The 10,422-nt window shown below is 53.2% G+C and overlaps 2 protein-coding genes across 5 annotated transcripts in view; both read right to left on the reverse strand.

The window, feature by feature from the left end:
• Positions 1–1,124: 1,124 nt before the first annotated feature.
• On the reverse strand, positions 1,125–6,388 carry LOC140338001 (C-type lectin domain family 18 member C-like). Its single transcript, XM_072421913.1, is given in 10 exon segments — positions 1,125–1,474; positions 2,031–2,127; positions 2,202–2,295; positions 2,765–2,871; positions 2,967–3,059; positions 3,281–3,388; positions 3,707–3,828; positions 3,996–4,093; positions 4,718–4,792; positions 4,795–6,388. Coding segments are annotated over 10 exon segments (1,212 nt in total). The 5' UTR covers positions 5,113–6,388; the 3' UTR covers positions 1,125–1,374.
• Positions 6,389–6,511: 123 nt separating this feature from the next.
• The window catches only part of ST3GAL2 (ST3 beta-galactoside alpha-2,3-sialyltransferase 2), a 9,256-nt gene continuing 5,345 nt past the window's right edge, over positions 6,512–10,422 (reverse strand). For all 4 annotated transcript variants that reach the window (XM_072421917.1, XM_072421918.1, XM_072421916.1 and 1 more), the window contains exons 4-7: positions 9,581–9,760; positions 9,296–9,341; positions 8,915–9,034; positions 6,512–8,271 (exon numbers count right to left, since the gene is read on the reverse strand). In XM_072421917.1, the coding sequence (XP_072278018.1) occupies positions 8,098–8,271; positions 8,915–9,034; positions 9,296–9,341; positions 9,581–9,760 (520 nt within the window). In that variant the 3' untranslated portion in view covers positions 6,512–8,097. The remainder of the gene's footprint in view (positions 8,272–8,914; positions 9,035–9,295; positions 9,342–9,580; positions 9,761–10,422) is intronic.

Here is a 10,422-nt window from a genome sequence, read left to right on the forward strand (position 1 = left end):
GTGTGTGTCCTAATCCGTGTTATCCCGTGTGTGTCCTAATCCGTGTTATCCCGTGTGTGTGTCCTAATCCGTGTTATCCCGTGTGTGTCCTAATCCGTGTTATCCCGTGTGTGTGTGTCCTAATCCGTGTTATCCCGTGTGTGTCCTAATCCGTACAACGTTATCCCATGAAAACACGTTTCTCTTTCAGTATCGGTGTCAGTCAATGGGAGGAACAAAGCCCTTGATTAAGGATTGAGCCGTTGTTACATGACCCCCCCAGGGACCACAGAACTCCTCGGTCTGGCCCAGTCTCAGGGTAATGGGCTGGACTGAGATCAGTACCGGGGTTCTCTAGGAGGTCAGGGTAACAGCCTCGGGTTCGGGAGCCCCGGGCCCTATAGAACTAGGAATAGGAGAAAATGGCCGTTTTTACGTTGCCAATATTTGGTTACAATTTGGAGCCAATTGAGAAAATAAAAAGTCCCGCAATGTCAGTCTGGTGAAAACATTTTCACTGCTAGCCAATCTGTGAATATAACAAGGATGAGGCTGTCCCATCCCCCCCTAAAGGGTGGCGGTACTAACCCGGCCCAATACAGAATGAATTAACCAATAAAATCCTCTAATTGCAGCCATAAGACCTCAATACAAATCTGAGTGAAATGAAATGATGAATGTTATTCACAAATCACCACCGTACAACATTCACACATCGCCATGCATTGCATAGTAAGGAGCTCTGCAGTGGTCGCCATTGGTTCTGTTTCCCTCAGAGTGACTTTTATCTTCCAATGAAAATGACAGGTGCTCTTTATAACAGATATTTATTCAGGTTGGGAATATCCTGCAGAGCGTTTCTTCCGGAATTCTGCTCATCGCTCCATTATAGGGCCAAAATACCCCCCCCCCCCCCCCGTCACACCTATAGGAGCTCGGGGGATCATTCCATGGCCGGCAGTATAAACCCCCCCCCCTTCCCCCACCAACACCATGGCCGGCAGTATGAAACCCCCCCAATATCATGGCCACCAATATGAAACCCCCCCAATATCATGGCCGCCAATATGAAACCCCCCCTCCCCCGCTAACACCATGGACGGCTATATGAACCCCCCCCCCATCCTATAACCATAAAGATGGAGTTCACCCATGACAATATTTTCCTCCCTTTCTATGGCCAATAACAAGAAGCCCCTCCCCCATTGGCAGGTAAGCAGAGGGATTGAGGTGCCACCTGTATATAAGGCAGTGATTATACAGAGGTGCAGCTCTGGTGGGGGAAGCCCTGCGTGGTGTGGCCCCGGCCTGGGTGGTGTGGCCCCGGCCTGGGTGGTGTGGCCCCGGCCTGCGTGGTGTGGCCCCGGCCTGCGTCTGTAGGGAGCACAGACATTTCTATATCTTGTGCTGGCAGATGTAACGGTTTTGGATTTTGCATTGCTGATCCCTCCAATGAAATCCGGCAGCGGCGCTCAGCTCAATACAATTCCCAAACCTGCAAAACATGAAAATCATGATTGCCCCTCACTTACCTTCATTTTACTTTCCTGAAATCTTATGCCAGCCTATTGGTGGAGTCAACACCCCACCCCCGAGGACCCTATGTAGAGGCTCCTCCCCCCTACAAGGATTTGTCCAATCCAAAACCTGTGACACCTCCATATTGGATTCCATATTGCCTTCACTGGGGCAATTGTCAGGATAGAAGGAAAAATAAATGGGGCAAAATAACATCAAATTCCTGAGGAAAATCAGAGAGTTGTCACCGGAAAGAAGCAACACTGACCACATGGGGGGCCGGTCCTTGTGTGGCCCAGTCAGAGCCCAGACCTGAACCCCAATGAAAGTCTGTGGAGAATGCTGACCACCAATGGTTACAAAGTACTGACACTGGGGGAGGGGGGTATCCTTTATCCATCTCAGTGACATGGGGGGGTCCTATATTCATCTCAGTGACATGGGGGGTCTTATATTCATCTCAGTGACATGGGGGGGTCCTATATTCATCTCAGTGACGGGGGGGGGGCAATTTTGGGTTGGGTTGGCCTCACCTGGGTTTGTCTGGTTGCCCCAAGGCGAAGCTCTGGAAGGTCAGAGGGTCCCCGGAGCCCCAGCGGGAGGAGCGGAAGGTCGGCTTGTATGTCAGGCCTGGAAGCAGAGAGGATTATGGGTAAGAGGGATTCCCAGGGACAATCTATGTAGGGGATATAAGGCGTTCTCACCGATCCAGAAGTTCTGGAAGGTTCCGTCTGTCACGTTATTGGAAATGTCCTGGATTTTCTGCGTTGTCACTCGAGCCAGAAATCCCCCCGACCTCTGCAAAACAACACGCAGCATGTTCAGGTCACATGACCATCTCGGGCCTCTCCCCAATCTGGGGATTTCCCTGATATTCTGTGCGAAGCAGAGACTCATATTAGCTGTACAATCCGAGGGGTCCCTGGGGTCACCTGGCAAATTGAGGGGTCCCCCGGCAATCCGAGGGGTCCCATGGCTTTCCGAGAGGGCACCTGGCTTTCTGAGGTGTCCCCGGGGTCACCTGGCAATACGAGGGGGTCCCCTGGCTTTCCGAGGGGTCCCCGGGGTCACCTGGCAATACGAGGGGTCCCCTGGCTTTCCGAGGGGTCCCCGGGGTCACCTGGCAATCTGAGGGGTCCCGTGGCTTTCCGAGAGGGCACCTGGCTTTCTGAGGTGTCCTCGGGGTCACCTGGCAATACGAGGGGTCCCCTGGCTTTCCTAGGAGTCCTCAGGGTCCCCTGGCTTTCCAAGGGGTCCCCGGGGTTACCTGACAATCCTTCTTGGCTTCATAATAGGAATGGCGGAGAGAGGAGATTGTGAAGCAGAGCCGGTCACTCCGAATGTCGCAGGATGGGGCAGAGGACGGCAATTTATCTGTAATGACAGACAGGACAGACGGTGACAACGCAGAATGACCCCTCCACAGGAAGTCACACAATCTATACAACACAGTGCCCCCTCCCCCATACCTGTGCATTCTCCTCCTCCGTACCCCGGTCTGCACACGCAGGAACATTCATCCTCCTTATAGCGCCCGTGTACACAGCGAGAGCGGCACCGCACTGCCGGGGACACAAATATCAGAACATTTACAGACAATCTGTATTTGCATAAAGGGGGAGGGGTTACAACCCCGGTGTGACACCAATGGAGACACCAATAGGGGGAGATTTCCGCCGACTTCCTGTTGTGTCACCCAGGGGGGAAATCGCTCTTCAATCAGAGAACGCCCCCCCTGTTTGACTTTAGATGCTCCTCATGCCTCCCCTGGTATATCACTCACCTTGGCAGTAGCGCCCGGTGTACCCAGGTGCGCAGTGACATTGGCAGTTGGTGGTGTTCAGGTGGCCGTAGTTTTTGCAGCTGACCCGGCAGGGATTGCGCGGCACCTCTGAGGGATGAAAAGTCATTGGGGGGCTTCAGCAATCATTGTACAATGAGCAGTTATCATAGCGGGGCCCTGTGTGCGATATGGGGCCCTTATGTACAATATGGGGCCAACCCTCCATTGCCACACCCATAAATCGTACAATCTCTCTATGCTGCCACCTTGTGGTCTGGAGGCCACCTTCCATCTATCTACCCGCCAGGCCCTTTTATTGCCCAGTTGGCAGATCTGAAGGCGATCCCCCATCTGATTGGATGGTCAGATTTAGGCGTGGCTGTATCTGGATGGTGGAGGCCCCCAACAATCCCCGGAGATCCTTACCACAGAGTCCTCCGCGCTGCTCCCAGGTCTTGAAACACCCTGACCAGGTGGCCGTACAGAAGCTGCACCAGGAACCCGACTGGTAGGGGCTGATAATCTGCCCTCCGATGTCCCAGTTACCCCTGGGGGAGGGAGACACAGAGTCATTTGTTCTGGAATAAAATGTTTTGTGGACAACATGAAGGAGACCGACCTTCCAATACACATGGGGGGTACAACTATCGGGTGGGGGGGAACAATCCCTGAGTGCCAGGGTTTCGGTTCTATGGGTGAAGTCACATGACCTTACCCCGGGGAGTACCCACACACCATCATGTCCGTGTCACCGTACTGCGAGGGGCATCTACCGATGGCACAGCCCAGCTCCCACGATGTGGCCCAAACCATCTGCAAGGGAGAAAGGGGACAGCATGGTGAGCCAACATCAGCACCTGACCTCCCAAATGGGGGCAAGTCCCCACAGACACAGGTAAAGAGGGGGGTGATATAGGGGGCAACTAGCCACAGGAAGGGGTAAATCTCATATAAATGGAGGGGGGCATAGTTGGTGGTACTGATTGAATTCCCCTCGTCCAAAACAAGGGCAATTAGCTTATTTTTGGTACACTGGGGCTGTTGTTGAACAGAGCAGCGAGTGCCCAATGGTTGCTGGTTGTCAGGGGATGGGACCGCCCCCATCAGTAACAACCAATGAAATGTTCACTGCTGTATTGCCTATAGAGCCCATTGGAAGGCACACAACGGGCAGAGGGTACACACTGGGCACATGCTGGGGCTGCCATCTGCTGCTTACATTGCCCACTTTGGTCCTCACCAAACATCTGAATGGAGCTGAGGTAACAGGACCTTTAAAAATGGACCTCACCTGGGTGTAATGGTGGCAGGTGGGGTAAGTATGATGGTCAGGTGACCCTGAGGTGTACATACCGTCCCCTCACCTGGGTGTAATGGTTGCAGGTGGTGTAGGTGTGATGGTCAGGTGACCCTGAGGTGTACATACCGTCCCCTCACCTGGGTGTAATGGTTGCAGGTGCGGTTATTGGCGCACTGCACTCTCCTGAAGTAGTAATCGCTCCCGTGCCGGTACCCCACAGTCTGATGACGTCCAGTAGTTCGGCGGTTCCTGCAGGGACTCTCTGCACGTTCCACCCCACCTGGGGATTGTCCGGAGCTGGGAAGCGGCACTGGGAGGCCACAGCCTGGGAGCGCAAATCCTCACTCCACACCTGGGGGAGACACTGAGATGTGACCCCCACATTACAATGCCCATTATCTGGGTATAGGGGACACACATGGGCAGCTAAGGTGGAGCTCACCCCCCAGGGGTTCCATGGATTGGAGCTCAGCCTCCACACCCGAGTATTCCCAATAAGAGGGGGACAGACACCCCGCCCCGGTGTCCCCATTGGAAGACTTCCTGTCCCGGTGACCCCTCATTATCTTAATAAAAGCTGGGTGAGGATCTAATCCAGAACAGACTGCAAGCTCCCATTCCCCTCCTTTCCAGAGCCATGTGACCATCTCTTGGGGCCCGCTTGGCTCCTGGGACTCCGGGGGTCAGGCTGTGCAATGGAGGCCCAGATGTGCGATGGATTAAAGGGCCCTCAGAGAGGAAAGTAAAATATTTTCTCATTAGAATGGAGCCAGGAATGGGGCCACCGCGAAGCTGAAATCCACCTCGGACCCCCCAGCACCACTCACCATCCGTCTCATATTGGCGGCCGGAGGATCCAGAGCCACGGAGATTGTTATGGAGGGAGACCACCGAGAAGATCCCCCGCTCCCCGATACCTGCAAGACACAGAGTCACACCTACCTACATGTGATGGGGGAGGGGCAGTGCCACCCACCTACATGTGATGGGGGAGGGGCAGTGCCACCCACCTACATGTGATGGGGGGAAGGGCAGTGCCACCTACCTACATGTGATTGTTGGCCATATGGAGAATCTCCAGCACACAAGCAGGCACATAGGCAGGCAGGGGGTTTCCATTATTCTGGCCAGCAGGGTGAAGGTGCGGTGACAAGTTGTAGGAATGGCGGGGAGGTCGGAGCCGTGTCAGTCTCCATGTGTGGGGGTGGGGGGACATTCCGTGTGCACTTACCTTGGGGGGGTATCTGGGAGGAATAGCTCACCATGGCACAGAGCAGACGGAGGATGAGGTGCCGCACACTGCTGCCCATCGTCTCCTCGGTCCCAGCTTCTACAGACCCGGACTTGGCTGCCACCAAGTGGCTGAGACTTGTAGTGTCATCGCCCCTCCCCCCAACACTCTGCCCCGCTTTCTGGTTTTAACCCTTGGAAGACTCCGACTCTATAAATATCGTCCTCGTCCCCGGAGAGCAGAAAATCCCATTCTGTATAAAGTGAGGGAAAAGGCCAATCATTGTAAGAATCGGGGGAGGGGGTGAAAGTGACATTTCATCGTTAGAATAACAATATATTAGCAGCAATATTACAATTCATGGGAGAACGATGGTGATTGGTTCCCGGCTCGTCAAATTTCAGCTGAAACATCGATTTGATTCATTGTTCACTCATTGCCCGACGCGTTTCACCCGATGGCTTCCTCAGGGGTAAACGGAGACCAATGTGAATCAATACTTCAATATTATTCACTCATTAATTGTAATATTACAACTTTGTCTAAATTATTATTATTCTAACGATATCACTTTCATCTCAACCCCTCCCCCAATATACAACCTGACCTCTGTCCTCCTATTATCTCCCCACAGGCCACGCCCCCTAGGTGTGTACATCATATCGCGATTCGTCCTCAGGACACAAATGAGAGTCACGTGACAAGTGTTTCATCGTTTATTTCTGTAAAGAGCGCTGCACACCGCCACAAGGGGGCAGCACAATGACAATCATAGAAAGTGCACAAATAATAATACTGATCAGAAGGAGGACAGCAGGGGGCGCTGCATGAGGTCACAGCCAATCACAGCGCATTCCATTCAATGTACCAAATGGCCCACCCCAACCAATCATACTCCAATCTAAGCACATAGGACAGACCAATCCCAGGACAGGATATACAAATCTGGAGCCAAAGTCTGCTGTATGTTGGGGGTGGCCCCGCCCTGTTACCCAGTGGGGCCCATATAGGGTCCCCCATACAATCTCCTTGTATAGAATGAAGGGAGTGACAAGCTGTAGGGATCGGTGCAAATAGGAATTTACCACAAAAAAAGGGGTCCAATTGCGTATCGGCCTCCTACGCGTTTTGCGGTGGTAACTGATGGTCAAACCAATCTGGGACGAGGTTTCTGCACCCCATCCCCCCATCCCCTCCCCCACAGAAGGTCAGAGCATTGAAATGTAAAAGTCGGCTGCAAAGTCCGCAGGTCAGCCAATCATCATACATTGTAAAACGCGTAGACGGTCAGCGCTCCATGAGACCCCTTTACTGAGGGGGCCATACAGCCTGGCACTCTCCTCCCATCACTCTATGAGACCCCCCAGAGGAAAAGGGGGCATCGGTCCTCCATATTACCAGCCCCTTTATTACATAATGCAGCTTAGCGGACATGGGCCAGATAAAGGTCGGGGAAATCGTACAGCGGGGGAAATCCCCAACATTCCCTGAATTGAGGAGAGGGTTACATAAAAATAAACACTGGGGTATAGATTGGGGCCCAGGGCCCCTACAATACAAAAGATAGGGGTCAGGTTCTAGTGGTGGAGCCCCTTCTGTGCCATCTCCTCATTCATGATAATACTGACAAATAAACAAAATACTCATGTAGTATAACACTGAGGGGCCCGGGTGGGACCAGGGGGGCCCGGGTATCTTTATACAGAACTAAAAATCCCATCAAGTTTTATTGCAATCAAACCCAGCGAGCTGCCCTAAAATTGGGGATTTTTCCTGGCCAATCAGATGACTCCATGGTCAGGCCGGCACCACGCCAACAATTCTTAAGGCCTCGAAAATGATTGGCTGATGCAGTGATTAGGATTGTCCAATAGATTGTCAGAAGAGTGATCAAAATAAAACCCCCCACTAACAGCCCACAGTTGTTACATCAGGAAATCCCCCCGGGTAGCGCCCCCTAGTGGGTGGGTTATGTACAACAAATGTTCTGGGAATTCTGCTTATTAAAGATGAAGACCAATTGGCTGGGAAGCAGCAGCTCTCCTCCCACATCCCTGCATGTCATTGGTCAGAAATAGATGAACGTAATTCTTACAGTTTGGTTCAAATCCAGAATAACGGCAAAAAAATTCTCCCGACACCCAAACACCCCGCGGTGACCCCGAATTTGGCATCTAAGAAATACTATACAGTGGTGTGACTGCCAGGTCCAGCCACAATGGCAGCTTGCTGAATTCCTGAGAGGCCCCGGGTATCCTGCCAGTCACATGATGGGGGGGGGGGACCTCATGTACTGCGGAATACTTTGATTTTCCCCTCCCGGGCCAAGGTGTCAATCAGCTGCGCCTCATAATCTGCGTCGTGCACCCCGGTTTTGCGGAATTCTCCGGCGTAGCGATTGTTTTCCCAGTAGTGATGCCAATTCCCCCGATTGTCAGCACCAAAACCAAAAACATTCACCTGGGGGGGGCAGAACACAAAAATAGTGAGAACCAAAGATGGCATTCACCAGAAACATTCACACGTAGAACATTCCGGAACAATGGCTGAACGTTACACACGATGTCTGCCCCATGGCAATCGTAACCCCCCCATCATTACCCCCCTCCCCTCCACAATATTATTACACAGTATTTATATAGCGCCATCATATTACGCAGCGCTGTACAAAGTCCATAGTCATGTGACTAGCTGGCCCTCACAGGAGCTGACAATCTAATATCTCCACCATAGTCACATGTCATTATCACAGGACAAAGCCAATTACCCTAACTCCATGTGTTTGGGATGTGGGAGGAACCCGGAGGAAACCCAGACACGGGAGAACCTACAAACTCCATGCACATAATGTCCTGGCTGAGATTCCAACCTGGGACCCAGCGCTGCAAAGGCCGGAGTGCTACCCACTGAGCCACCTTACCGCCCCCCACACCCCCTCCGGGCAGGATCACCATTCTCTGAGGACCTTCATTCTTAGTCATGTGACTCTGTATGGAATGGGGGGGTCACGGAGGATAGGGATTGTCCCCCGGGCATCAGACACCAGATATGGGGGAGGGGCCGGGGCTGTACCCAGAATCCTCTGCCCTCCCCCTCCTCTCACCTCATCGCAGACATGAAGAGCGAAGAAAAGGACCAGCATGCCGGTGGAGGGGTAGCGGCCATGATGTTCTGTCCAGCGGTCATGGATGTATTTGAAGAAAGCCGGATTGTAGATCTGCACCTGCGGAGAGCCAATAGAAATCCGGGTCACCAGCGGGGTCACCAGCGGGGTCACCCTGGGAGGGGAAAAGGCCCCAGACGGCAGACATGCCATAGAAGTTCACGGCTGCCCACCCCCCCCGGAGGGTGGCACAGTGGGTGCTGTGTGTGGCCCCCGGGCTATAGTGTCACATGACTCCACCCCCCCATACAGATCCCGCATGAGCCGGCACATAATGCTCTGTAATCCGGGATCGGAGCCATTCTATAAATACAATCTCACCTTATTCTTGTCCACCCGCAGGAAAGCCTTCACCGGGGCGTAGGTGCTGCAAGAGAAGGGAGACTGTCAGGTACCCCACACCCCAAAAACAGATTGTGTGTGTCACGTGACATGTAGCCCCTCCCCCATGACACACATGTAACATGACGCTGCTCCCTGTCACCTGACCCCTGCAACATCCACAAACCATAAAGGGGTTCACCGGAGACATCGGAACCCCCAGAAGGGTAAGACAATGACAAATGAGGATCTGATGCCCATTTACCCCCTGACTGGGGTACTTACAAGCGGATTTGCCCCGTGGAGAGGGCACTGGTGATCCACAGCAGGTCCAGGGCTTTGAAGGGGACGAGGACGAAGCTGACGTTGGCGGGAAGGTTCTTAGCGCTCTCGGGGTACATGAAGTGGTGGGTGGTCTTGGAGCCGACGTCGCTCTCAAAGCCGAGTGTTGGGGCCTGGTTTATCCTGCAGAGAAGGGGACAGAAAACGGTGACAAGAGCCCAATGCCCCCCCCAATGTCCTGCCCCTACCCACACTACCACCCCCATACCCTGCCACACATCAGGCAGGTAACAAAGTTTTATATTTACAGCCCTGAGGGGATTTGTTCCACCTCGGAGCTCTTCCATAACAATGGTGGGTTTACTGTATTATAATAATGAGGCACCTTATAGAACTACAAGTCCCAGCATGCACCTCTGCTCTACAAACTTTATATGAAGTCTGAGCCCCTCAGGGACAACTCCTGGGCCCCCATACCTATCCCTAGCAGTGTGTGGATTGCAGGCTGCAGCATTCAGAGGAGGCTGACCCACCCGTGACCAGCTGGGTCACAGCCACAAAATTCCTCAGGGTCACCCCCCACCCAACGTGCAAACACCACCAATAGAAGATTGTCAGATCACGATGGGGGGGGTTAAGGGGCAACTCTAGGTTACAGATCAACCAGCTATGTGAGTGATGACCCCTAGCCCAGCCCCCACCATACCCAGGATGTCCTCCAGGGGAATACAGGATCAAAACCCCTCCATGCCCATCCCTGGGCTCGTACATTGGATGTCCTCTAGGGGAATACTGGATGAGGACCCCATAACCCCGCCATACCCATCCCTGGGCTCGTACATTGG

This window comes from Pyxicephalus adspersus, chromosome 9 (genome assembly GCF_032062135.1).
Source record: "Pyxicephalus adspersus chromosome 9, UCB_Pads_2.0, whole genome shotgun sequence".
NCBI classification, from domain to species: Eukaryota; Metazoa; Chordata; class Amphibia; order Anura; family Pyxicephalidae; genus Pyxicephalus; species Pyxicephalus adspersus.